Source organism: Anser anser (genome assembly GCF_964211835.1).
Source record: "Anser anser genome assembly, chromosome: 13".
In the NCBI taxonomy this organism is placed as follows: Eukaryota; Metazoa; Chordata; class Aves; order Anseriformes; family Anatidae; genus Anser; species Anser anser.
Window position 1 is genome coordinate 8,176,721 of NC_139734.1, and position 27,020 is coordinate 8,203,740.

The 27,020-nt window shown below is 55.4% G+C and overlaps 3 protein-coding genes across 7 annotated transcripts; all 3 read right to left on the reverse strand.

The window, feature by feature from the left end:
• On the reverse strand, positions 1-12,058 carry LOC310880742 (uncharacterized protein). 3 transcript variants are annotated; one of them, XM_083796962.1, is made up of 12 exons: positions 11,407-12,058; positions 10,693-10,783; positions 8,424-8,478; positions 7,581-7,694; positions 6,796-7,134; positions 4,753-5,022; positions 4,264-4,380; positions 3,088-3,189; positions 2,748-2,873; positions 2,430-2,522; positions 1,987-2,079; positions 1-1,313 (listed from the first exon to the last, which is right to left on the reverse strand). In XM_083796962.1, exons 4-12 carry the CDS (start codon positions 7,594-7,596, stop codon positions 1,159-1,161), a joined length of 1,311 nt encoding a protein of 436 aa, XP_083653088.1. In that variant the 5' UTR covers positions 7,597-7,694; positions 8,424-8,478; positions 10,693-10,783; positions 11,407-12,058; the 3' UTR covers positions 1-1,158. The 3 variants fall into 3 exon arrangements, with proteins under 3 accessions (XP_083653088.1, XP_083653087.1, XP_083653086.1); XM_083796961.1 differs by having other exon boundaries at positions 10,693-10,804; XM_083796960.1 differs by having other exon boundaries at positions 10,693-10,816.
• Positions 12,059-13,266: 1,208 nt separating this feature from the next.
• Positions 13,267-21,675, reverse strand: LOC310880748 (uncharacterized protein). Its single transcript, XM_083797019.1, has 6 exons — positions 17,927-21,675; positions 17,639-17,832; positions 16,961-17,305; positions 14,851-14,967; positions 14,212-14,313; positions 13,267-13,743 (listed from the first exon to the last, which is right to left on the reverse strand). The coding sequence occupies exons 2-6, from the start codon at positions 17,646-17,648 to the stop codon at positions 13,427-13,429; spliced, it is 891 nt and encodes a 296-aa protein (XP_083653145.1). The 5' UTR covers positions 17,649-17,832; positions 17,927-21,675; the 3' UTR covers positions 13,267-13,426.
• Positions 21,676-21,761: 86 nt separating this feature from the next.
• On the reverse strand, positions 21,762-26,875 carry LOC310880955 (HEPACAM family member 2-like). Of its 3 annotated transcripts, XM_083797502.1 has the most exons (6): positions 25,312-26,875; positions 24,453-24,782; positions 24,063-24,332; positions 23,766-23,825; positions 23,129-23,177; positions 21,762-22,780 (listed from the first exon to the last, which is right to left on the reverse strand). In XM_083797502.1, the coding sequence occupies exons 1-6, from the start codon at positions 25,382-25,384 to the stop codon at positions 22,774-22,776; spliced, it is 789 nt and encodes a 262-aa protein (XP_083653628.1). In that variant the 5' UTR covers positions 25,385-26,875; the 3' UTR covers positions 21,762-22,773. The 3 variants fall into 3 exon arrangements, with proteins under 3 accessions (XP_083653628.1, XP_083653626.1, XP_083653627.1); XM_083797500.1 differs by having other exon boundaries at positions 21,763-22,780; positions 24,453-26,875; XM_083797501.1 differs by having other exon boundaries at positions 21,767-22,085; positions 24,453-26,875.
• Positions 26,876-27,020: the final 145 nt, after the last annotated feature.

Here is a 27,020-nt window from a genome sequence, read left to right on the forward strand (position 1 = left end):
TTTCTTTTGTTTATTTATTTATTTATTTATTTTTCATGTATGAACATGTTTCTCAGCTGATACCAGGGGGACCAAAAAGGACCTTCAGCTCAACCTAAAACACTACAGTCCACAAAGGATGGAAACCAATGACAGCTGTGGCGTGACTACAAGGTCAGTTAAGAGCCTGTGCAAGGGAAATCAGCTCAGACTAGGTCACAGGTCCTTTTAAATATATATAAAAAATCAGAATATATATATAGAAAAACAGAACATATATATTTATAAATAAAAAATCAGAAGAGGAGAGGGTGCCAACAGCAATAATGGTCAAGGCCCAGGAAAGGGCAACTGCAAAAAGGTAGACCAGTGGGGGATATGTAATCATACAGAAAATGTAGGTTTAATTAGCAACGTATATGGATAAATTGTGGGAAACGTAGAAAAAGTAGGTTTAATTAGAAATGTGGGTAAGGCTCATGAAAATCCAGGAAGGGAGTTCTGAAGACAAGAGACATGTGGGGGATACATAAATAACAAGAGGAGATAAGAGCAAGGACTGCCACGAGGCCCAGGAAACAGGAAAGTAACGAAGTGTGACCAAAACCCGGCACGGGAACAGGAGGCTGCGGAAAGGTAAGAGCCTGAGAAATACAAGGATCAAAGGACTGTAAAGGGGGGCTGGAGGGTTTTGTGGAAGGAAAACCTCTGGAAGGAAAGTGTGTAAAAGGAGCCTAGCCGGGTTGCAATAGAGACTCTTACTTGACCACAGTAAGCGTCCGTGCACTCGGTCACCACACATGGTGCCCAACGCGGGGCACAACAAGTGAGGCTGTAGCAGTCCATTCTGGTGGCAATGCCCAACCCAACCATAGTTGGAGGAAAAGGAAAGGATCTCGAGCACCCATCACCGATCTGCAGGACAGGAGGTGAGCGGTCGGGAACCACGGGAAGCTCACTTACAAAAGAGCAGCAATCTAACCTAGATGCATTACAAAGGATCCTTAAGACTCAAAATTGTCCAGTATCCACTTTGGCATTCGTTACGTTTCTGGACTGGCCTAGGAGGAATGTACCAGATTTTCCAGTGACTGGTTCTTTTGATGGCACCCCCCTGCGTGGTGACAAAGCTGCCCGTGCCGTTCTGCAGGAAGGCAGATGGATGCTTCCCGGTGAGTATTAAATATTCATTGTTACATTATGAGGATCTGCAGCAACCGGAGAAGGAGACACCTGAAGTGGGCAGTGAGTCACCGAGGTGGACGTGGCCTCTAAGCTGTGGGTGGCCTCCTGGGTGTCCGGCTGCTGCTGCTTCTCCCGCTTATTCCTGTAAACTGAAAATGAAGGAGAGGGCATCAGCTCCTGCGTCTCCAAGGCCGCCCTGAGCTTCACCGGGACATGTGAAAATGCGACTGCAGGGAAGAATGGGTTTTGGAGACTTTCCCGTGGCCAAACCCCTCTCTTTCCAAAACCAGATCTCTGTTCTGGATGGAGAGCCAGAGGGCAGCACAGAGATGGACACCCACCTTGCCTGCAAGCCCCTGCATCTCTAACGTACCAGCCATTGGTAGGTTAGTGCAATATTTCTTGTATTTCAGATTCCCAAATGTTCTGCACACCCTGGGAAAGCAGGGGGTCCCCTTCCAGCCTCCTCCTCAACACCTCATGGAGCCTTCTCCGCACCCGTTCCTGGAGGTGATGCTGAAGGCTGTGCACGCGTTTCTGGGGAGCCGGCGAGCCACACCGTGGGTTCACTACTGCTCAGGTTAGTGGCCAGCTGGGCACCAGCCCACGTCTCCTGAGTGAGGAGGAGAGCAAAAGAGCATCCTCCACATTCGGGAGGAGAAACTCGCTTTCCACAAACACCTCCTTGAGCATCCCTGGGTGAAGCAGAGGCACTTTGCCTCTTCTCTCAAGACCTGATGCCGGGGGTGGGAGCTGAGAGCGGGGTCTCAGTGACGGAGCAGCTACTTGGTGTGGCTGGAAGGAAACCACTGGGCTACTTACAACACGGGAAGAGGAGCAGCAGTATGGGGAGGACTGCCACAGCAGGAATGATGAAGCCGATGGTCAGATCGACAGCCTCTGAGCAGCCCCGCTCTGCCAAGGAGACAGTGAGAACTTGTCAGTGGTTGCTCTCCTGCCCCCCTTGAACATCTACAGAACATGAAGGTCATTCAGAGGCTTCCCCTGGGGCGGGGAGGAGCATCCTGGTGTTTCACGCTGTGGAGCTCCAGGGGCAAACCTTGCTCTGCTGTGACCTCCTGGCTAAGCATGAGGCTTGCCACGACTGCATCAACTAGAGCCACCCTTCCTGCAGGACCAGCCTGCAAAGCCACCTAAGGACTTTCTCTGCCCTGCGTGAGGCCAGTCCCGCCCTGAACACCCCACCCCTCCCCAGAAGGAAGGCGAGCAAGGGCACACGCGGTGCCGACCCGGCCACCCATTACCGTGGAGCTGATGGAAGCTGCGGAGCAGGAGGCTGGTGAACAGCAGGTTGACTACCAGCGTCGTGGCTGTAATGCACAGGATGACACGGTGCCCTGGGAGAGGGGAGAAGTTCTGGTGGATGGGAGAGAAATGGGAGAGGAGGGCAGGCTGGCACGTGGAGGAGGGGGGCCTCAGTGGTGAGCAAGGCTCGGGCCATGCGCACGGACTCGCACCACGGCAGGGCCTGGTCCCTCCTGGAGTGACAACCTGCGGAGTTTGCTCCCAGGCTCTCATCAGGCCTTTTGCGCCAGAGGTTTAGGCCACCGACAGCAACTCACAGCCTTTGGACCTGAAGTGTGTGAGCACTGCTGGTCTGCACGGCGCCATCGCCACCGCTGTCAGCGCCGTGGCCACGATCACAGCCACGAGGAAAAGCCCGAGCAGGATGAAGGCAGCGGAATGACCTGTGGGGAGCAGAATTAAACAAGGAGGTGAGATGGAAAAGCTTCTCCTGGCCGAGGCAGACACTACAGAGCAGCGAACCCTGACATTGATTTCTCCAAACCAAACAGCACTACATCAGACAACGATGCTGCTGGAGAGACCTGGAGGTCTGTGGTGTCGTCAAAGATAAGACACCAGAGAAATGAAGAGCAACTCAGTTTAAATGAATCCTACCATCTTCCTGCATCCAGATGACAGAGGCAGCAAACAGGAGGAGAGAAGAGGTGCACAGCAGCCCTAGGATGGTCATCATTAACCATTCCCATGCTTCCTTTCCTGGGCAAAAGGCAAATACATTTGAGTTAGGGCTCGGTACCTGACCAAGGGATCCAGGGTGCAACGTGCGAAAGGATGGTGAACACCAAGCACAGGTTTCCCTTGTAAAGAATCAAATTCCCGAGATGTAGAAACCTCAAAGACAAAACCTGGTGGACTTCAAAGGCTTTTGGTGGGCTTCCAAAGGGCTTAAACAAAGACCTGAGGAGGAACCGTGAGATGCCAGCCAGATTTGGACTTGCTCTGAGCTGGCCAAGACACCAGTTTCATCTAGTTTGACACGTTAATACAATTCTGCCCACCCAACACACACTGGATTTCTTCTGGAGACTGCATTTTGAGGGGAAGAGCCCAGATGGCACAAGCTCTTGCCACAAGCATCAGGCATGTAGAGCTCCTCAGGAGAGATTACCCCAAAGGCAAGACCCAATGCATGTCTCCAATGCTAGCAGTGGGAGACAAATCCATGTGGGAGAACCTTCCTACCTGCTGTCGGGTTTTACCTCTGTTCTCCAGATGGTTTCTGTTGCTCTGGGGATTGTTCTTGGTGGGTAGAAGAGCACCTTAGAAGGCTACCAAGACCGTGTGGGAGGACTTGCTGTTGGCTAGGTCTTATGGTCTCCTTTCCGCTAACCATCATGTTGCTACAGAAGCACCCACATTAACCCGTAAGCCTGGGTGTGGGTGCACAGCAGTTTGCACCATCCTGACCCAAACACCAGTGTGCTTGGTTGCCAAACCCAATGCCACGTGGCCCTTGGTCAGCGCTCAGCACCTCCACGCAGGAAGCTCTTTGTGTCCTGCCCTTTTTATTTCTCCCCAGGAAACATCTCCTATGCCTCATACCATGATACCTTTGGGTGGCCCAATTTCTCACAAGGCCATTTGGGATTAGTGCTGCTAGGAAATTTTATCTTCTGTTCAAGCCACAGAAGTGTAAGAAGAAATGCATGAACTCCATGAACACCAAGCAAGGTTCCTCCAACTACCGTGGTGAGTTAGGAAGGAAGGGGCTTGCCTCGCTCTCTGCCCTCCCCACGGCATGGAGAGAGGAGCTCAGGCGTGGGCACTCACCGAGTTTGTGCTTCCCCAGCTGACAGAGCCGGATAACGAAGAGGACGGCAGAGATGGCAGCGAGCACCAGCGCCGCAGCGGTCATCATCTGTGCAGCACGGGCAGGAGGTGTAAGACCTGCATGGAGGACAACCCCACAACATGGAGCGGCTATCCCAGGAGACTGCAACAAGCTCAAAACCCTAAAGGATTACTGGTTTTCCTTGCATGGCAGATCCCACGAGAGGCAGCTGAAACCTGTGAGGGTCTCAGAGACAAAGTGCTGGTGCCCAGACCTGCTAGAGATGGAGAAGACAGAGCGGGCTTGAGCTGGCACCTAAATGCACAAAGGCTGCAGGTCCAAGTGAGGTGACAGCCAACGAACAATACATCTGCCAGCTACAGGACCACAGCAGAGCTGCTGGGGGTCTCATCCAGGTACCTGTGGGCTCAGGGCTGGTGTGACAAGGTGGCAAAGCACCAGACCCACCCCGGCAGGGCAATGCTAACCTGTCACGGTCAGGTTGAGGGCTGCCTCCTTCCAGCTTACGGAGTTGTTGATTATGCAGGAGTAGGAGCCGCAATCCGACTTCTCTGCCTTCCTTATCTGCAGCATGGTGGTCTTCCAAGTGAGCCGACAGCACTTTTCGGGAGGAAGGGGATGTCCGTCCTTCTTCCAGGAGACATCAGCCACCGTTCCTTGTGGCAGCATGCAGGTCAGGTTGATGAGTGAACCGGCCAGGTTTGAGCTGCTCAGGAGCTTGGGCTGGGGCAAGGGCTCTGGAAAGCAGAGAGCGACATGGCAGCACTGCCTGGGATTGCCTCTCCTCCCACCTTAGAGCCTGCCCCGGATGAGATGCAAGAATGGCAAGCCCCATGAGGGGTGAGCAGCACCTCCCCGTCTCATTCGCACCTCAGCTCAATGCCTCGGTTGAGTCTGGAAGGGGAGAAAGTGCAGGAGCAAGGCAACATCCACCAAGCTCAAAGCCGATGTCCCAGCCGCTGCCGTTAAGCCACGGTACCTCCCCAGGGGTGGGCAGCGCCAGCCCCTGGAGCTCAGGCATGGCACCCTGGGGCCATGGACACTGACCAGAAAGAGCTGTACGTTGGGATTATGCTGGGAAGTGATGACGGGGAATTATGGACACTTCCAAGAGGAGAAAGCTGCTCCCACAAGCAGTGGGGTGGGGGGAGGTCAAAGGAGTCCTGATGTTCAGCCAAAGAGCAGCAAGGTGCAGTCAACACGCTGGAGGGAAGGGGGTCATGGCCATCCAGAAGGAACTGGGCAGGGCTGAGAGCTGGGCCTGTGCAACCTCATCAGGTTCAGCAAGGCCAAGCGCAAGGTCCCGCAGCTGGGCCGGGGCAATCCCAAGCACAAACACAGGCTGGGTGGGGAATGGATGGAGAGCAGCCCTGAGGAGAAGGACCTGGGGGTGTTGGTGGATGAGAAGCTCGACATGAGCCAACAACGTGTGCTTGCAGCCCAGAAAGCCAACCGTGTGCTGGGCTGCCCCGACTGCAGCGTTGCCAGCAGGCTGAGGGAGGGGATTGTCCCCCTCTGCTCTGCTCTCGTCAGACCCCACCTGGAGCCCTGCGCTCAGCTCTGGAGCCCCAGCACAAGGACGTGGACGTATTAGAAGAGTCCAGAGGAGGGCCACAATAGAGACAATCAAGGGGCTGGAGCACCTCTGCTATGGAGACAGGCTGAGGGAGTTGGGGGTGTTCAGCCTGGAGAAGAGAAGGCTCTGGGGGGACCTTTTAACAGCCTTCCAGTACCTAAAGCGGGCTACAGGACAGCTGGGGAGGGACTCTTTGTCAGGGAGTGGAGTGACAGGACAAGGGGTGAGGGCTTTAAACTAAAAAGGGTAGGTTTAGATTAGATATAAGGAAAAAAATCTTTACTATGAGGGTGGTGAGGCACTGACACAGGCGGCCAAGACAAGCTGTGGGTGCCCCACCCCTGGAGGTGCCCAAGGCCAGGTTGGATGGCACTTTGGGCATCCTGGGCTGGTGGGAGGGGTCCCTGCCCATGGCAGGGGGTTGGAACCAGGTGGGCTGTAAGGTCCCTTCCAACCCAAACCATTCTGTGATTCTGTGGTTCATCGGATCTAAAGTAGGACTCCACTGTTGCCTGCATTTAAACTGCTCAAACCCCAGATGGACCAAAGCACAGAGGAGAGGGCCCACAGTGCTGCTGAGCTCCAGGAAAGGGCACTGCAAACCAGGGCGAGCTCTCGTTTCTGTTTGTCCTTCAGGGAAGTGCAGAGGCAGGGGAAGGCAATGCCGGTGTGAAGGGAGAGACTGCAAAGCCTGGGTGAGAAATCCTGTCTCTGGAGGGGACTCTGGAGTGTATTCTGTCTCAGAATACACTATAACATTTCCCAGCAATTCTTCTGGGGTCTCCAGTCCATGTCATTCAAGGCAGTAATGAAACCAGAAAGTTTTCCTCTAGTCCACTTAGGGGGAGGCATACCTGTGGACCCATCTGTCCTACTGATGGCAAATCCTACTGATAGTCAGAGAAAAACATATTTTCAACCTATTTTGACTTACTGATCACTCTAAGAGAGGTCTTTCTTGCTTTGTCCTGCATCAAGTCAACTGTTGCTTTATAGATGCCACTGTCTGTCTCTCGCAGCTTCTGCAGGACAAGGAAGCCGTTGTTTGGATAGAAAACCACTCTGTCTTTGTAAGCTGGGTAAATGGTTATTAACTGTGAGTCCGCATAGTACTGCAGGATGAATTGGGGGGTGCTGTCTCTTATGTATTCCCACTCGGTGAAGTTCACATTCTTGATAGCCGGTGCATGCATCATGACAGAGGATCCTTCCTCTGCCAGTATTAGTGTCATTTCTGCTGCAAGACAGGACCCCTTCAAAAGCAGCAGCAGGTCTGGAAACAGGAGAGAAGCCAGAGCAGGGTGGGTTAGTTCAAAGCAAAAGCCAAAGGACAAATTAATCTCCTCTTATGCTCTTCTTGGAAAGGCCCCAGCTGACTTCTTGAAACCCATTGCACACGTCTGATTTCCATCCTGCCTTTTTTCTTTTTAAGATAAAAATCATAACGCTTTTTATGGGCACTTTATAAAAATGCTTCACCCCGGACCTCACCCAGTTCCCTCAGCACCTGAACCTGGTGGTACCCAAGCACGGTGATGCTGCAGCACTGGGAGGCACCTGCCAGGATGCTCACGCCTCGACCAGCCCTTCTGCAGCACAGAGGTGCAAGAGAGCGTGGAAATGCTGCAGGTGCCCGCTCTCCACCTCTCCCAGGTCTGCTGGAGCAGCAGGGCTGCGCGGTGGTACCCAGCCCAAGGACAGGTCCCCTCTCACACTCACAGCCTGCGAAGGACATGGCAAAGACCCGCAGGTGCTTTCAAACGGGCACGAGGGTTGAGCTCCTTCTGCAGCAACGCGCTCTCAGGAGGGTCGCTCTAGCAGTGATGGACCAGCCTGTGAACGACACCGTGAAAAGCACCATCAGCACTTCCCACGCACTGCCAGCCGAAGGCAGCAGAGGCAGCAGTGCTGGTGCTTTCTGCAGCCCTTCCTGCACCGCAGCTTTGCAGTGCTACAGCTCTGCCTCGTCCCTTCAACACCCATTTGTAGAGCCGCTGCCCATGACGGCCATGCCCCTGCCTGTACAGAAACACTTCGTCTCCTCTGGTTGAGCTCACTCCCTCACTCCCCACAAGAGAAGATTTAGCTCTTGAGCACTTGTGTGGCTGCAGGCTCTGCATCTGCCATATCCGTCATCGTGGTGACTTGGAAAACCCCAATCACATGCCCTTTCCCTCCCCTTTGTGCAACCGATCACAAGAACAAACTGTCTGCGCCTAGCACATTTTTCAATGGGGTGGAACACTGCTCGAAGCTGGCTTGCAGAGCTCAGATGCAATCATTGGCTGGATGACAGGGACCGAATTTACTGCTGGGTTTTGCAAAGGCCTGGAGCAAAGATGACGGGGGAGGAGCTGATATTTTTGGCAAAGGTATTTCACCGTCCTGTAATTAGAGTCTCAGCTGGGACCAGAAGAGGTCAAGATGGTCTGTTTTAGTGACAAGGTCTGTTTTAGAGACATGGTCTGTTTTAGAGACAGCCTGAGGCTGGTCGGAAAGGAGCTTCTCATGCAGAGACGAGAACCTGTGCTGGAGGATGGGCCCACTCCAGAGAGACATTACCTCCTGGCAGCATCCAGCTGGCTTCCATGGACCCCTGCAAACATCAGAGCAGCATCTGAAGGAAAAGAAGGCAAAAGCCATTTCAACCATGGAGCTGCTTCTGGATCACTCCAAGCAGATGCCCAACCCAGCATCCTCACCCCAAGAGCAGCCAAAACCCAAGGGAAGAGGAAACAGGCCAGCCATATTGTGTTCACCCCTGTGATGGAGCTGATGGCCTGGCTTCTGCCCTCCTAAAAGGATTTTGAGAAATGAGGTTTCAGAGATGCAGGACTTCCCCTCATTATATTTCATTAAATTTCTCCCTGCCAGGTCTCACTGGATGGCAGCACAGCCTTTCGGCATGTCAGCCACTCCTCCCAGTTTTGTGTCTCTTTCTCCTCTTCATCTTCTGTCACCAGGGCATCCACCTCATTCATCAGTGGGCCTACATTGCCTCTAGTGTTAGTTTTATCCACAATGTACTTGCAGAAGCCCTTTCTGTTGTCCTTGACCCCTCTCGCAATGTTTAATTCTAGGGAGGCCTGAGCTTTCCTAGTTGCCTCCCTACATCCTCTGACAACAGCCTTATATTCCTCCCAAGTGGCCAGCCCCTCCTTCCATGATCTGTAGACTCTCCTCTTCCACTTCAGTTTGCCCAGCAGTTCCCCGTTTAACCATGCAGGTCTCCTGGCTCTCTTTCCTGGCTTCCTACCTGTTGGGATACTCTGATCCTGAGCTCAGAAGAAGCAGTCCTTGAACACTAACTCTGTTCCTGCCACATGAGATCCTGAACTCTACCATGAGAGGCAGTTGCAAACACAGAGATTCCTTATGGGGGCCAGGGCTACACTACCAGCAGCCACCCCAGAAACAGGAACACTATTTGTGCCAGAGGAGCAACACCAGCCCGGGGTCTTCCTATGCTGACTGGGGAGCCAGCACAGCCGTTAGGAAATGGAGGCCTCGTCACCTTCCTCATCCTGATCTGGTGGCCTGTAACAGACACCCACAACACCATCCCCCACACCAGCCTGCCCCTAAAATCTCCTTCCTCAGAAACCTGGGGAAATGGGGAAGAGCCCTAGGAAGGAAATGCCTACATAAGTCAGGCACTTGGTCAAGCGTAACGGCAATCACATAGGCCGTTGTATCTCAGTGAGACACATGAACTCACCTCCCACACATATTTGTGGCATGAGAGGCAATTGCAAACACAGAGACTTTCGATGAGGGCAGATATTTCAAGAAGTTTATCTAGAACACAGAAAAGGGGGGCCAGGCTCATGAAGATAGATAGACTTAGGACTATAACTAGCATCTCTTCTGTGTCTTGTCTTTCATTTCTACAAAACACTCATGGGGAAAAAATGAAGCAGAAGCACACTAGCCTGCTGGTGTTTCACAGAGTTCTTTGTAAGCCATCTGCTTCCAGCTCATCAGCCCCGGGAGATGCATCAGCAGCGCTTATCCAGCCTTTTGCAGGGATGAGCTGCATGTCAGCTGTTGAAAAGAGCCCCTTACGGGGGTCAGGGCTACACTACCAGCAGCCACCCCCACAAATAGCAATGCTATTTGTGCCAGAGGAGCCACACCAGCCCGGGCTCTTTCTATGCCGGCTGGGGAGCCAGCACAGCCCTTAGGAAAAGGAAACGCTTTCCCCCAGCTTAGGCGGCTCGCACGCAGCTTCAGACCTCAAAAACCAAAAAAAAAATTCCTGTGTGGACTGACCAAAGCAGGATTGTCTGCAGCCAGCTTCGCCCAGCATTGCTCGTGGGCCCCTCACTGCTGTGAGCCCTTGTGTTATTGCTTTGTAGCAGCTGTGCAGGGCAAGCACAGGGGATGGGCATGGAGCAGAGGGGGTTGGTCATTATCAGCCCTCGCCAAGGGCCTCAAACAGGGAAGAAAAAGGCCTCATAATGGGAAGAAATAGCAGGAATGTGCAAATTCAGCTCCCACACTCAGGACCACAGGTATTTTCCCACAGCACATGGTACGAGCTGGTGCTTTCAGGTGTGCTTATCAGGATGGGGCAGATACACAGCAGGCAAATATTTCTTCTTGTTGACAGCTCATATATAAAGACCTCACTGCAAAGTGAATTATCTGGAATGATCTATTGGACTCTCCTGACATGAAAAAAGATGCAAATCATCCCACAGCTTCAAATTAAATATCCCGTTAGCAAATACGAATCCCTGTTGTGAGAGAGGTGTAGCTCAGCTCTCCCTGTCTCACAGAGCAAAAAGGACTACCAAAACTGGTGAAAAGCAGAAAAAATGCTACTCACCGGTAATTAAGCAGAAGGAAAAATCTTGCTTTGTCTTCTAAAAATAGCAGGACAGCTGTAGAGGAGCATGGCTCTTCGCAGCTAACGCAAACTGGCAAAATTATTTTTAGTCCTACAGTTTGTGCTCAAAACAAAAGCGAGAGTGAGCAAAAAGGAAAAAAATGCATCGGGAAAGTTTAAGGCAAAATTTCAGCCCTAAGCCCAATGATGAACATATCTGGGGTGAGGAGGCTTCTCACATCCCCACCCATGGTGGTGGAGGCAAGGGGGAACCCAGCAATGGTGGTCAGGAGGATTAACTTTTACATTAACCTCCGAGTTAAGTGTAAAGCCTTGCAAGATGCTGGAGCCATGGAAAAACACAGGAATGGGCTGAGTGGGGACAGACGGGATGTTTATGAGCTCTGAACTCCACACAGTGCTTACTGCCTATGAGTGTTTATTTGATATTTATGGGGCTGGATAGGAGGGGAAGCTGAGCTGGGGGAGCAGATCCCAGTACCCTGTGGGGGAGAGCAGCTGCAGCCCTAGGGGAAAGCAGGGGGGCCCCTCTGTCCCCATGGCTCCATCCCCCTGGCTTTATCCCAGTCCCCATCGCTCTGTCCCTGTCCCCATCCCCGTAACTGTTCCTCTGTCCCCATCGCTCTGTCCCCATCTTCCTGCCCCCAACCCCACCAGCCCGACCCCTTTTCGCATTCCTGACCCTGTACTCACCTCGCCCTGTTGTTCTTCTCCTAAAGCAGCAGCAGTGCACTCCTGGAGGACTGTGCCTTCCCTGCAGCCTTGCTCCAGCCTCCCAGCAAAAAAAAAATTAACCCGTTCTGTGGAGCCCCAGCACAGCTGTCCTAGCACCAGCTCTGACTCAGCACGCTGCTCTCCTCCTCCCCATCCTCGGAAGTGCAGGGAGAACAAAAATAGCGAAAAAACGATTTCTCTGCTGACCAAGTCACTTTTTCCTCCTGCTCCAGCATGGAGTTCCTCCAACACAATGCGTCCTGCTGGAACTGATCCTGCGTGGGCTTCCCATGGGATGCAGCTCCCCAGGAGCTGCTCCAAACATGGGTCTGTAGCACAGGGTCCACCCGTCAGGAGCAAACTGCTCCAACATGGGTACCCCATGGGCAGCAGCTCCCCCAGATCCCCTGCACCTGCGTGGGCTCCTCTCCACGGGCTGCAGCGTGGAGATCTGCTCCATGTGGGACCCATGGGTGCAGGGGGACAGCCTGCTCCCCCAGGGGCCTCTCCACAGGCCACAGGGGAACTGCAGCTGCGTGCCTGGGGCACCTCCTGCCCTCCTGCTGCACTCACCTTGGGGGCTGCAGGGCTGTTTCTATGTTCCTCCTTCCTCTCCCCAGCTGCTGGTTTTTTTTTTTGTTCACACTTTTTTTTTTTTCTTTTCTGAAGTCTGCTCTCTCCGAGGCACAATCAGCATCACTCGGTTGGCAGCCCCCCTGCTACCAAAACCTTGCCACATAAAGCCAATACACCAGTGTTGTCCAAAGCCAGCTCCATGGTGGCAGGAGGTCCTGAGAGCTGCCGTGTACAGGTTTCGGCTCAGCCCCGGCTCCCCCCACGCTCCCCCTCTTGCTAAGCACTGGGAAGCAGCAGCTTCTCTGCCACGCACCGAGATGCTCGCTCTGACCGATGTGCCCACCCCCGTGGGGACCTGGACCTTTGGCTTCCTGCCCCACGAGAGAAGTTCTGGCTCTGGGAAATATCTCCAGCCCAACCCGTTCCAAGGGACCTCACTCAGTACACTCTGCCTGTCCTCATGGCGCTGGGCAAGCTGCACTTACGACACCATCTCTCCTAGCATCCTCACAGACAAGCTGACCAAGCAGGGGCTGGTAAGTGGGCAGTGGGGTGGGCTGAAAACTGGCTGAGCAGCTGGGTTAGGAGCAGCAGCACAATGTCCAGCTGGAGGCCGGTCACTACCGGTGCATCCCGGGGGTCAATTCTGGGGCCAGTGTTGTCCAACAATTATCTAAATGGTATTGCAGAGAAACAAAAGACTGCTAACAAAAGCTAAGCAAACACAAAGTGAATAAATAATTCAGGAACCCACTGGCACCGGGGCCACTCAACACAGGGGAGAAATTGGGTTGAGTCAGCCAAGTGTGAAACACCCCCAATGTCTAGCAGGTTGGAACAGGATCCTTGCTGATGGGCAGGGACATTTCAAAGGACCTGAAGGACCTGCAGGGAAGAAATTTTTCACAGTCATGGTGGTGAGGCACTGGAACAGGCTGCCCAGAGAAGCTGTGGGTGCCCCATCACTGGAGGTGTTCAAAATTGGGTTGGATGGGGCTCTGAGCAACCTGATCTAGTGAGAGATGTCCGTGCCCATGGCAGGGGGATGGACTGGATGGTCCCTAAGTGTCCCTTCCAACCCAAACCATGCTGTAATCCAATGTGCTGAACATCAGTGGAGCCAAAGGTCTGGTCCACCAGTCCCGACCTGCCCCACACCAGGCAGAGGCGTGAGCTGTGGTGGCCTCTCTTCTCACCCACCCCTGCATGGCCCCAAAACCCAACAAGACCCCTACAGATAGGTCTAAGACTTGTTCTGCCAGCCCAGGATGGTTTTGGCTGTGGCACAGAGATGCTGACTGAGGCTGTGATGAGCAGGACGGGCACTTGGGGCTTTACCCCAGGGCTAAGCCCCCATGCACCCACAGCACCAGCAAAATACAAAGGGCGTGGAGAAAACCAGCAGGAATTAAGGCTTAAATCTTCAAGTTGAGGCCACGAGTGACACATTTGTGGAGAGATTTGAGCAGGTGCTCAAGCACTTTGCTGGACATGGACCCCATTGGAGCATCCCACTCCAAATCCTGCGTAAAATCAGGGGCTGTGAGGGCAGAGCTGGGCTGCACCTTTCATGGGCTGCACCTTTCACTCCGTCCCTGCCATCCTTGAACAGCTCACCTGTTGTGCTTTTGAGCTGGATGAGCTTTGTAGGCTGGAAGGTCACGTTGGTGGCCACCAGGAAGGTGACCACAATCACGTACAGAAGGACAATCTCTGGCAATATGATGGCAATGGATGGGCCTGAAAGAAAACAGATCAGGGCTGAGCATCACTTCTTCCACTTGCCTACCACCTTCAGGATTCTGTAAAGCTCCATCGTTTCCCTTTCCCACCCCTCCAGCCTTTTCAGTCTCTCCCTGCAAGCAGCTGCTCCATCCCTTAATCATTTTAAGTGCCCTTCTGCAATTACTCCTGGGAAAGGGCTTTCTGTAAAGGGGAGTAACTACATCAATGGTGCGGATGGGTGCCTAACCCATTGGGTTGTCCATGACAAGCTGAGATCACAACGGGGAAACCACCTATCGCCCCAGATGGGTCCGTTCCTTCTATGGAGCACTGCCGTCCTCTCCAACCCACACAGGGATGTTCGTCCCCCGTAAGGTCTCCACCCCATGTGTCTTGCACAGCAAGGATTGCTCTTGCATGCTGCACCCTGCATGGGGGAAAGGAGAGGGGCCCGCACCGCACCGCCCCCAAAACGCCCCGTACCTTCTTCTCGCATCCAGAGGAGCCCGGCAGTGCCAGCCAGGATGGAGGAGACGCACACCAGCCCGCAGGTGTAGGCGCTGAGCCACCGCCACAGCTCCCCCCCTAGACACCCAGAGCAGTGCGAGGTGACATCCGTGTCCCCCCGGGGTATCCCGCGCCAGCCCCCAGCCCTCCCCTGGGTGGGACACAGCATTGGGGGGTCCCTGTCTGGGGCATGGAGGGGTTGGCCTGCTCCGGAGGGAGGGGAGCTGGGAGGGGCTCTGTGCCCACGGCACAGCATGTGCTAAAAACTTCATTAAAATGGAGCCTTCTCATAAAAATAATGCTTTGAGATGCTTCATTTTTATAAGAGTGTCACTCAGTCATTTCAATCCTCTGAGCAAAAATGTGTAGGAAATGCCAGGCTTTAACCTAGCCAGAAAACAGAGCAAAAACAGTTTTCTCCCTTAAAAAGAAAATCCACCAAGGAAGCTTTCTCTCTTTACACTTAAAAGACCCGCCAGACGAGGAGAAGGTGAGATGTTCAGGCAGCTGGAAGGGGAACGAGCCAGTTACCGGCTCTTCTGGCAGCATCGCTCCTCGCTCTGCCCCACTGGGTACAGGAATTGGGGGTTCGGCTGCCCCTCACTGTGGACTCACTTATTCGTAGCTTTTCGGACTGGCAGACAGGAAAAATTAATCCCCATCCTGAGACAGCAGCAAAGACCACGGCGACCACTGCAATCCTCAGCACATCCTTCAGGGGAGGAGAGAGACCTGGAAAAAAACAACTCATGGCTCTGGGAATGAGGCCACCGACAGGACCAGCGTGGATGGCTCTGCTGAGCCACGGAGCTCCCCCATCGCTGCGATGGGTTTGCTTTGCTTGCCAGCTGGTGGATCAGTGCCTCTGCTAGAGGCTCTGGTCCATGAAACATCCGCGCCGGGATGTGTGCTGCCCACAGGCACCCTGCCCACCACCCTCTGCCCACATCCTGCCCACCATCGCCTTGCCAAGGGCTGGGATGGCCAGCCAGGCCTTGGGACCTCCTCCAAGAGGGAATGGGCAACCTCCTTCTGCCCATCCCGCCAAGAACCATGACTTGGGGGCAGGCAGAGGTGCGATGGGACACTGGGAGGTGCTGCTGATCATCCTACGATGGGGAGCTCCACTCAATGGCACGTGTTGGCCACTGCCTCACGGGAGGGCGGCCAGGCCTTGGGGCATGGAGGAAGAAGAAGGGGCTGAAACCACTCAGGGATGCTGGGGAAGGGTGGAAAGCAGGAAGAGTGCTAGGAGCTGGGAAGCAGCATCTCCCCATCTCTCTCTGGGCCCAGGGGAAGCACCACTTGAGCTGCTGTTTTTGTGACCACCTGCAACAGTGACAACGACAGGTTGACCATGAGCCAGCAGTGTGCCTTGGTGGCCAAAAGGCCCAATGGGATCCTGGCGTGCATTAAAAGGAGCGTGGCCAGCAGGTCAAGGGAGGTGATCCTCCCTCTCTACTCTGCCCTGGTCAGGCCTCACCTGGAGTACTGTGTGCAGTTCTGGGCTCCCCGGTACAAGAAAAACAGGGATCTCCTGGACAGAGTCCAGCGGAGGGCCACAAAGATGATACGGGGCCTGGAGCATCTTCCCTATGAAGAAAGGCTGAGAGACCTGGGTCTGTTCAGCCTGGAGAAAAGAGGACTGAGAGGGGATCTCATCAATGTGTATAAATACCTGAGGTGTGGGAGACAGAGGGATTTGGCCAACCTCTTTTCAGCGGTTTGTGGGGACAGGACAAGGGGCAATGGCCACAAAATGGAGCACAGGAAGTTCTGCACCAACATGCGAAAGAACTTCGTCACGGTGAGGGTGAGGGAGCACTGGGACAGGCTGCCCAGGGAGGTTGTGGCGTCTCCTTCTCTGGAGATATTCAAGGCCTGTCTGGACGCCTACCTGGGCAGCCTGCTCTAGGGAACCTGCTTTGGCAGGGGGGTTGGACCCGATGATCTTTCGAGGTCCCTTCTAACCCCTACAATTCTGTGATTCTGTGATTTAATATAGGAAAAAAAGAAAAAAAAAAGAGGAAAGAGAGGCGGTCCCCAGGCAGATTTCTGTGTAGCAGAAAGGAAAAATGAATGGTGAGGAGCTGCGGTAGCATCATGATCACAGCCTTATTAGGAAGGAAATCCCAAGAGCAAATTAAGGGAATTGGCAAGAGCAGCAGGAGGAGCTTGTGTGTTGTTTAAAATGTGCTCTTATCTCTGCAACAGCGGCTGACGCCTGCGAATGGCAAACAGCTGCTCAGCCAGTATGGTCTGAGGGGGAGGTTTTTGGTGACTTCTCCATAAAGAGCACCCTGCTGGGCTTTGCTCCATTAGTCCTGCCAGAACCCCTTGCTAAAGATGCTGCAGAGTTAGCAATGGACACAATCCCACTGGTCCCTCCGTCCTTCCACTGGAAGCAGAAAACAAGGGATGGAAGGGACCTTCTAGGATGGAGTCCAGCCCTTTGTCACAGCCAGATGCTCTAGGAGGTCTCTCTGGGCAGCACCACCAGACCCGGTGGTCACCCAGAGGTCTCCAGGAGGCTCTTCCCCAAGTCCCCCTTGCGATGTCTCCATCCATGGCTGGTCCAAGATCCTCATGATCAGCCCATGAGACTTAGCCCAAATCCCTTCTCCAAACCCTTTGGCTTGGCTGACGGTCTGTCCATATACAGTCAAGAAACATTACTCTGCTTGTATCCATTACCCCACGCCTCCCTCCCGTGCCCACCACTTACTGAGGACATCCAGCAAGATCTTCAGGCTCTCCCTTTCTGCCAGGTTGAAGGTCACTTTGTAGATGCCACTGTCGCTTTCCTGTAGGTCCTCCAGGAGGAGAGATCCATTGGATGGATGGAAAAGGGCTCGTCCCACGTAGGGTGGGTGGATGGCCACATTGTGCGACCCCTCATTGTACTGCACGATGGCGCGGGAGACGGTGCCATTGAGGTACTCCCACTGCGCGGAGTGGATGTGCACAGCATCAGCTGGCCCAGCAAGCAGCACCGAGGATCCCACCACCACCACTCTTCTCTGCAGGGCTCCCTCTGCTTCCACAGCCTGTTGCAAAGGCACCAGCAGCCCTGGACGGCAGAAGAAGACAGAGAGAAGACAAGGCAGGGAGATGGAGCAAGTCTTGGGAGAAGCTGTGCCAAGGGCACGCAGGAGGCACCTGGACAGCTTGGTCATCACGTCTCACAAAGCACTGCCATCAACCATCACGTCACCAGGCAGTGAGACATCCCATCCCGAGCTGGTAGGTGTTATTCAAGAAGTCTGGCTGCAGGGCTGAGAGCACTTCTGCTCGAGTTTTGTGGGGGGGGGGGGGTGGCCTTCCCTCCCAGTCTGTGCCTAGAAAGGGCTTCCCAAGCACCTCAGCCCAGCTCCTGGTCTTGTTTGGAGCTGAAAACATCTACCTGTGAACATCTGCGCAGGATGGAGCTGCTTCCCCCAAATGCGTGGCAGTTTATGGCTTTGTCATGGCTTGGGCTCTAAGCGACACTCCAAGGACTGCGAGTGGTCACAGCGCCCGGCCCCGAGTGGAAAAAAAGAGTTTTCAGGGAAAGTCAGGCAGAAATCACTGCTAAAATCCCAGCCTGTAAAGCGGATTCTTTAAAAACAAACAAGCAAAAAGGTGAGGGCAAAGAGTTTAGAGGAAGGAGCCAGCTTAGGCAGAGGAAATGAAAGGAGGGGTAATTGTTTACTTAGAAAGAAAGGCAGCCATGAAATACAGGGTATTTATCTACCCAGGCGCAGAGCCAGTGAATTGCCGGTGGCAGTCCCAGCACGACAGGAGTCCCTGTGCCTCTCCTGATGGAGAAGCCGGGATTTCTGCCCGAGGTCCTCTCCCCGCCGGGGCTGCCAGGCTGACCCTGAGCGTCCGTGGGAGATGCTCGGGGCCGGGGCCAGCAGCAGGAGCCCCAGCCGGCAGCGCAGGCTCAGCGCCCTCCCTTCTCGCCACCGCTCCTGCCCCACGGGCAGCTGCCGGCGTGCACCACGCTGCCGCCTGCTGTCTGCAAACCTCCTGAGAACTGTCCCTCGGCCCCGGCCGGTAATCTCTCGCAGTGATTTGGCAGCGCAAGGACAGGCGTTAGGCGTAAGAATGCAAACAAACCAAGCCCTCCTGACGGCTCTTCACATCTCGGGCTAGCAACGTTTAGAAACAGCCACCGGTTCTTTTTTTGTGCCCCCCCCAAACTGTGAAAGAGGTCTGCAAGGAGAAGAAACAAGCTTATAACTGAAAATCCACTTGCTCTAGAAGAATACACTTTCCATGGTACCATCAGTACAAAATAAGAGAAAATATTTCATTATAAGCATCTTTGTACACCTGCAATACCCAAAGCTCCTCCTGTAGATGCTCAGCACTCCCTGACACCGTGGCATCTGGAAAACAGTGTATATACCTTAGCAGGTTTATTTTCCATTTCAGATGTTCACCCCTCCAGGTGAGGTTACATGGTCCAAGAGAGAACAGGAGCAGCACGCGTCCCGCTTACAGGGATGCCGGGGGTGCTTGGAAGCAAAGGAGCCCCCAGGGAGCTGCGGTCAGAGCCAGAGCCGCCCCCTCCCAACCGCCCATTTGCTCCCCAAAACGTTTTGAGAAGTGCTCCTGATGCTGTGAGCACGCAGCAGGGGCTTTGGGGTGGGAAAGCAGCCGGGAGGAGCGCCCTGGTGGCTGGGGAGCCTGCACTGCCTGGCCTACCACAGCCACCACCAGCACCACAACCAGCACCACCACGCTCACCGCCACAACCAGCACCACCAGCACCACCACCACCACCACCACCACAACCACCACCAACAGCACCACCACGACCACCACCGCCCCCAGCCCCGGGACTTGCCTGTGAGGGCCAGGCCGGCCGCTGGGCCTCCCCTGGCGGAGGCCAGGAGGACGAGGAGGGGAAGGGCGAGCATGGCAGACCTGGGGCGCAGCGCGGCCTGCGGCAGGGCTGGGGCTGGCACCGGGACCAGCACCGGGTGCCACCGCCTCCTGTCGCCGTCACTCAGGCCCCGACACGCGGCTGGGCTCGGCACGGGGCACCAGGACACCGGGCATGGCACGCACCGCGAGGCCGGGGGTTGTGGGGTCAGGCAGCCTCGGGGCGCCCAGGAGCTCTGCGGCTGCAAAAGCAGCCCAGGCCCTATAGAACGTCGTATGCCTTATAGATCTTTCTCACAGACCATTATTTATCTGCACGAACCAAGCCCGTGTTCTGCTCCACACCTTCCAGAGGGGGTGAGCCCCGGAGCCCCCCGCTCCACCTTCCGCCAACTGCATGCTCCGTTGCCCTGTCTGGGCCTTGACTGTTACCATTGTTGTTGTTGGCACCCTCTCCTTTTGTGAGCCCCAGAGCATCACATCTGTTGCACAGGGGCACCTCAGGGGCAAGGGGGAGACGCCCCACTCTGCCCCGAGCAGAGACGGGGCTCCAGCCTCCCTTGTCCTGCGAGTCTGTTAGCATTCATGAAAACACATAATCCACAAAGTGATTATATGAAGGTGCTTTATTAGGCGCCGGAAGTTAGGGGCATGCCTGCCCAAATCTAACTTCATCTGATTTGTTCTCTTAGTGCTCTTTTATCTCCTAAGATATTACATATGCATTAGGTTTCACAACTCATCTATGCATATTCATTTCCTAGCTCCGCCTAGCCTCGCTTCGTATGCTAATTATCTTATCAGTCCTTCTGCGCTTGCGTACTACTCTCTGGTGGTCGTCTGGGTGGTCGTCGGGATGAAGTAAGATGTCTTCATCAGAGTTGAACTTTTTAACCTTTCCTTCTCACGCATGCTCTCTGAGCCCTTGGTCTCAGTCCAAACCACAAGGTTGGTTTGATCCAGTTCCCAGAGTCCAAGAAGCCCCAGTTATCTAGATGTCTTGCAAATTGAGCATTCTTTTAATCCTCCTTACTCCTCATCATGAATTGGTGCATTCTCATGTTACCCTTGCACATATATTTTGTATCTTCCAAGCGCAGCCTCAGAACAGTACATCGCAAATGTAACATATTAAACAATATTGTATTATTTCTTCTTCTATTACTAACAAGTCCATCAGTTCTGACGGTTTGGGGTTGGAAGCCACCTTACCACCCCCTTGCCAGGACTTAAGACAGGGCTGCTCAGCCCACACCAGCTCATGATACCTTGCTAGTCAACTTAATGAGTCCAAAAAGAAAAAAAAAAAAAAAAGACCTAAGTGACCTAAGTGCCAGGCTTACGGATTCTTTGGAGGGGTCTGGTCCAGCTGCCTCAATTGTAATGCATTGCTACTATTGACTGGCATAGAAGACGGCATGAGAGCAATACTGACCAGGTCGATGAGGTTTTGGTATGAAAGGCTTGTGTAGTGTTTGGCTTCCAGCAGAGATTCTGAGGGTGTTTCCTTCCTGCACTGCTTCCTTGCTGTTTCCTTGGCGTGTCTTTTTCAGGTGTCTTTCTGCCTAGAACCGTCGTGCCATCAGACCTGACAGCTCCATCACACTACAGGAGGGATTTTTTATATAAATTTAAAAGCACCTGTGACCTAGCCTGAGCTGATTTCCCTTGCACAGGCTCTTAACTGACGTTGTAGCCATGCCACAGCTGTCAGTGGTCTCCATATTTGTGGGCTGAAGTGTTTTAGGTGGAGCTGAAGGTCCTTTTTGGTCCCCCTGGTATCAGCTGAGAAACATGTTCATATATGAAAATAAAATAAATAAGTAACCAACCTACCTTAGGTCACCTTTTTCCTCGCTTTGCTAGAGCCGCTCCAAGAAAAGGATTTCATTTGGATCCTCTGTTTGTGTCCCCACTGTGTCTCCTCAAGCAGAGGATGGCTCAGTGCTATTTGGGCCCCAGCTCTGGGGCCAGATCCTGCCTTGGCCAGCTCTGGACCAGGTTTCTCGAGGGGGTGGGGGGCCAGGGCAGACTGCATTAAAGACCAAACTAAAGCCAAGCAGTGCCCTGGATTGCAACAGATCCCGTCCCAAGGGAAAGCGCATCCCCAGGGCAAGGAAAGCCCCTGTCCCAGCCAGGCCAGAGCACAGCTTGCCAAGATGCCTCCTCCAGGCCAGGGCAGGAGCTGGTGGGGCCAGGACCCAGGCGCTGACAACGGCACAGCCTCGTGGCACTTGAGAGAAGAGCAGAAAAGCTTTTCTGCCTGCAGAGCTCGGTTAGCCCCCGCCTGGGACGCACCAAGCCGTGGTGCTCGGAGGTGCCCGCAGCACCCTCCCGGTGAGGTTACGTGGTCCGAGAGAGGACAGGGGCAGCACGCGTCCCCTTACAGGGGTGCCGGGGGGGCTCTGCAGGCCAACAAGGGCAGCCAGCGGTGGGAAAAGCACCGTCAGAGGCAGCAGAACTAAACCAGGTAAGGAACCAAGATCTTTCTGGCTGGATAGGACAAGGGGGAATGGCTTAATACCATAATAATGAAAAAAATAATAAATACCTTAATTTTTGTCATCCCCCCCCCCCCCCCCCCATTCCCCACCTGATGCTCCAGCTGCCCCTCCTGCCCGCACAGCCCTGCCCTGCTGTGGGTTTTGGTACCGCACGGGGCTTATGTCCCATAGCCACAGACCACGGCAATATAACAGGGATAACGTGTGTGCTTTTATTTGTAGCAAGAGACATGAAAAAATACACTTTCCCCGAACGATTTATGGACAACACTCAAAACAGCTTGAAAATATATTTTTTTCTGTAACATCTGGCTTCCCTGAACACTTGCAAGCATAGCAATCACTCCCACCATGGGACATGATTTCACCCTCTCCTGGATGCACTTCCACTCTCTCAAGAGAGTATCTCCCTAGGGATAATGCTGAGGACAATGAAACCTCTGGCTTTTCCAGTGCTAAATTCTCAGAAATTACCTGAAAATCACAAACAGAAGATCAAAAAAACAACTGCAGGAACAGAACAGTAAAGAACGCACAGCCCGAAGCCCCCCATCTCTCTCCTTGAAGCTCACAACAGGACCCCAGCTCCGCGGCTCGCAGCCAGGAGAGGTCCCCAAGCCAGCAGCGCAGAGGAGCGAGCGCCTGGTGGCTGGGCACCGGGCCCCAAAACCCCATCCGACCTGCAGAGGTGCTGGGGATGGGCTCAGCCGGCTGGGGCTGCCCCACAGCAAGGAACGAGCCGACGAGAAAGGCGCTTCGGAGCAGGGGTGGGCACGGGAGCATCCCCACATCTCCCCCACAGAGCACGGAGCCGTCCCCTGCCGCGTCCATCCTCCACCTCACCCACCCCGGGAGCCTTGCTCCAGCCTGCCAGGGCGACTCACGCAGGCGGTGGCAGTGCTGAGAAGGTCTGCACACAGGCTCTGCTCCAGATTTTAGGAGCTCCCTTGGCAAACACATCTCTGGGGTGACTTATCTGGGCATTGGCCCTACCAGACAACCCGGAGCTGTTATTTTTGACTCGGGATGGGGTTTCCTGTCGTTGGGGCACCGTGTCCCGGTCCTTGCCCTCCTTCAGTTAACACCCTGCTGCTTGCACAAGTCACCTGAGAGTGAGCAAGCCTCGGGAAGACTGCAAACCCACAAATTTCCCAGAAACCTCTCAAGCACTGTGGGGAATTTAAAACAAACAAACAACAACAACTATATAAACATTAAGGAGCACGTTTCAGGTCTGCACATCATCCCCATCTGCTCCACCCCAGAGGCTGCTGCAGCTATGAACCAATCTGGAAAACTTTACTGGAAGCCAGCGTCTGAGCCGCAGAGGTGCTTTGGGGAAGCTGAAGCTGAGTGTTCCTCCTCTAGGAGAGACCCTGCTCTGCTCGGACAGCACAGCCTGACTTTAGGGCTGCTTCTGCAGCAGGAGACACCGGGAATGACTCTGGGCCAGCCCAGGAAAAACTCTGGCATCCCTCAACACCCGGGCACAGCACGCGGGGATGAAGGCACCTTACCTGGAGCGATCGTCTCGGCTGCTCCTCAACCTGCACCAGACGAAGATCCCTGAGGACAAACATTGCCTCTGTTAAACACCCCAGGGATGAAGATGCTCAACACATAGCAACACTCAGGCAAGGAGCCTCAAGCCTGGAGGCCTTTTCACCACCCGCACAGAGCTTCCTATTTTAAGCCACCAGATTCTCTCCTTGGGCCCCAACTTGGGTGCTTCCCTGCCTTTTTTTTTTTTTGCCTCCCAGTTTGTAGCCAGCAATCTGAGAAGTCAAATTGCTGTCATCCTGGAGATGGATGGGCTTGGAAAAAGCGCTCCAAACAAGGAAGAGAAGCAAGGCCACAGGGCAAGGACGCACGCTTGTCTTCTGCGGGCAGAAAACCCCAGCGGGCTGCACTGGGGGGCGAAACTGCTGCCACCACAGCAGGGATGCGAGGGCTCAAGCAGCGTCCATGGGACCGCCCTGGGCAAGGACAGTGAGAGGATCTGCCTCCTGCTCTGGGTGCGGGAGGCCTGCTCAGCACGACCTCTGCTCACGAGGCTGGGGCAGGGAGGCAAGGCAGCGCGCGGTGCCTGCCGCGGTGCCCACCGGCGGTGCAGCAGAGCCCAAAAAGCCAGGGGAAGCTGGTCCCAGCACTCACCTGCCAGCAAGCCGATGCTAACGAACACCAGGATGACGGGTAAAAACGCCTTGTCGTTGCCTGAAAAACAAACAATTCCCAGAATTTTGCACCCTGGCAAGAAAAAACTCCTGCCACCAGACAGTCTGTTGCAAGGACATGAGGACACAAGTCCTCCATGAAGCTCTGCTGTTCCCACTCCTCATCTGAGGTGGTGCTGGGAAACCACGAGACCCCAGCGAATAGGGCCAGATTGAACGTTTTGGGGCCATTTCCCAGCTTTCCATTCCCGTGCACGGGGAAGGAAGCCCCGCTTACTGTGGACGCGCAGCAGGAAGGAGGTTTCGTTCTGGCTGACCGCGTTGCTGACTATGCACGTGTAGTAGCCGGTGTCGTTCATCAAGGCTCGGTGGATCTCCAGCGTGTTGTTGTGGACGAAGTGGAGGCCGTTGCTCTCCATCAGCAGCTCCCCGTTCCTCTTCCACCAGTACAAGTCCACCTGCCCCTCCAGCACGTTGCAGAAAAGCTTGGTGTCACCTCCCACCTCCACCGATGAGTTGCCCAGGATTTCTGGCTCGGAGAGCGGCTCTGCACAGAGACGGAGCACCCGTCAGCACTGACACCCCCGCGTCGAGGGTGCCAGGACCCGGGCGCCACCTGGGCAGCAGCCCAAGCTCTCCGGCTGCGGCGCAGGGTTTTGGCACTCACCGACCACGCGCAGCTCGAACCAGCCCGTGGCCTCCGACTCGGAGCGGAAGCGGTAGAGCCCCCCGTCCCACCACCGCAGCACCATCTGCAGCGAGAAGTCCATCTCGTTGAAGCTCACGCGGCCCTCGTAGATGCGGGAGATCTCGGCCGACTTGTTGGGAACGTACGTGGCGATGACCGCCTTGCGCGGGCCGGATTCGTACTCCCAGGACGCCGTTGTGCCGGCTGCCGGCGGCTCGACGCTGAAGAGCACGGTGCAGCCGCTGGCTGAGACGAGGACCTCGGACGCCGGCTTGAGGTCAGCGGAGTAGCACGGGAAGAGCGTGCGGGCTGGAAGGGAGAAACGCAGCGCGGGGCTGGCGGGACGCACCGGCATCCAGCAGGCAGCTGGGCAGGGAGAGCCGCCCTGGCTCGGCTCCCGCACAAGAGGAGGGGGGGGGACGCGATTATTTCTGGGGGGCTTGCGGCGGGGCTTTAAGCAGTGCCACAGAGAAGCAGGAGGCTGAGGAGGAGCTGCCTTCATCTCCCTGAAAACCTGAGCTGCTTCGCTTTGCAGCCGGTTTCTCCCTGACGAGTTTCCATGCGTGGGTACGGCTGCGAGAGCTGCCTGCTGCCGGCCCTGCTCTACCGGGGGGGGGTCTTGGAAGCAAAGGAGCCCCCAGGGAGCTGTGGTTGGAGCCAGGGCAGCCCCCTCCCAACCGCCCATTTGCTCCCCGAAACATTCTGAAAGTTGTTATCGAGGCTGTGAGCACGCAGCAGAGGCTTTGGGGTGGGAAAAGCAGCCGGGAGGAGCGCCCTGGTGGAGGGGGGAGCCTGCACCGCCCAGCCCACCACCACCGCCCCCAGCCCCGGGACTTGCCTGTGAGGGCCAGGCCGGCCGCTGGGCCTCCCCTGGCGGAGGCCAGGAGGACGAGGAGGGGAAGGGCGAGCATGGCAGACCTGGGGTGCAGCGCGGCCTGCGGCAGGGCTGGGGCTGGCACCGGGACCAGCACCGGGTGCCACCGCCTCCTGTCGCCGTCACTCAGGCCCCGACACGCGGCTGGGCTCGGCACGGGGCACCAGGACACCGGGCATGGCACGCACCGCGAGGCCGGGGGTTGTGGGGTGCGGCAGCCTCGGGGCGCCCAGGAGCTCTGCGGCTGCAAAAGCAGCCCAGGCCCTATAGAACGTCGTATGCCTTATAGATCTTTCTCGCAGACCATTATTTATCTGCACGAACCAAGCCCGTGTTCTGCTCCACACCTTCCAGAGGGGGTGAGCCCCGGAGCCCCCCGCTCCACCTTCACAGGGGACCACCGTGGCCGTGCTCACCCAGGCTTTGGCGGCCCCCTCGGCCTCTGCTCCCTCGGGGGGGCTGAAGGTCCGGGAGCTGGTGACGGGTGGCACAGCAGAAGAGGAGAAGCCACATCTCCTCCTCCAGCCCTGCTGCCCAGGCTGAAGCTCTGCATGTGAAGAGCTCCAACGTCTTAAGGCATTGCGGCCCCCTAGTATCTCAATTCCCCCAAAAGGTGCACCAGCTTCTCCCAGCACACCAGGTTCTCCTGGCACATTTCCCCCCCCCTAAACACCTTGCAGGAAATCAGAGCTATAGAAATAACCAAGTGTAACCTGCTGCGAAGCAGGGAGAGGTGAAAGCGGAGATGGGGGTTTAAGAGAGACCTTCGCAGCCAGCCCTGGGTTCCAGTCAGGGCTGCAGGACCAGCATTTGGTGTTTTTTCCATCTCCATTTCTCATGCCCCCAGTGTTGGGGGGCGCAGGGAGAGCAGCGTCCATCCAGTGCTGAGCATCCACCCCCCTGCGGGGCAGGCGAGGCAGGGTGGAGGGGTGTGGAGGGCACAGAACGACACGGGGAGGGTCCTGGGGTGATGCAAAAATACACAGAGAGCTCCAAAAGGAGAGCCCCACTGCCCATTCTGTAGCACACAGCACTGAACGCCCCTGGGATCAAGTGTTTTCCCGTTGCCCCAACCCCCCAGAGGGATGCAGGGAAGGGGGGATGGAGGCAGTGTGTAGAGGGAACTTGAGGTGTCAGGCAGGAACCTCAGCCTCACCTCCTCCTTCCCACTCCATCAGGGCTGAGCCTGGCCCACATGGGAAAAGGAAAGAAACAAGCACAGGAGCCAAGGAAGGGCACCTACTCCAGTTCAGAGAGAACTGGGGCTGAATAAATCCGTTGGAGGAAACGAGGAGGAACGGTTGCCTGATAAAAGCCTTAAAAAGGAGGGCTCCCAGCTTATAAAGTTGTCCAGGAGAGGGGAAGCAAGCTGGCAGAACCCAGGAGCTCAGCTACGGCCGATAAAGATACAGCCCCTGGACTGTCAGCCCAGCACAGGAGCTTTTGAGCCCGGAGGGGCTGAGCATGGGGAACGTGGAAGAGCCCAGAGGCAACAGAAGGGGCTCGAGGCTGTCCTTGTCCCCCAGCCACCGCTGTGCTCTGGCCCCACAGCCACGAGGACACTGCTCCTGCACCCAGCGCTGCCCAGCCTCTGGCACCCCCAGCCTCATGCCATCCCCGTCCCGGCTGAGCGCACGCTCTGTCCCCCAGCCGTGGTCTGGGCCACACCAGCA

Coding starts and splice junctions, on each gene's coding strand:
- LOC310880748 (XM_083797019.1), bottom strand. Junction 14,968..16,960: donor GATCTTGCTGGATGTCCTCA/GTAAGTGGTGGG, acceptor GTTTTTTTCCAG/GTCTCTCTCCTCCCCTGAAG. Junction 13,744..14,211: donor CCTCTGGATGCGAGAAGAAG/GTACGGGGCGTT, acceptor GTTTTCTTTCAG/GCCCATCCATTGCCATCATA.
- LOC310880742 (XM_083796962.1), bottom strand. Junction 5,023..6,795: donor GACCTCTCTTAGAGTGATCA/GTAAGTCAAAAT, acceptor TCTGCTTTCCAG/AGCCCTTGCCCCAGCCCAAG. Junction 3,190..4,263: donor GCTGGGGAAGCACAAACTCG/GTGAGTGCCCAC, acceptor CCTTTTGCCCAG/GAAAGGAAGCATGGGAATGG.
- LOC310880955 (XM_083797500.1), bottom strand. CDS start 25,158: ATGGGCGGTTGGGAGGGGGCTGCCCTGGCTCCAACCACAGCTCCCTGG. Junction 24,333..24,452: donor GTTCGAGCTGCGCGTGGTCG/GTGAGTGCCAAA, acceptor GTCTCTGTGCAG/AGCCGCTCTCCGAGCCAGAA. Junction 23,826..24,062: donor CTTCCTGCTGCGCGTCCACA/GTAAGCGGGGCT, acceptor TTTGTTTTTCAG/GCAACGACAAGGCGTTTTTA.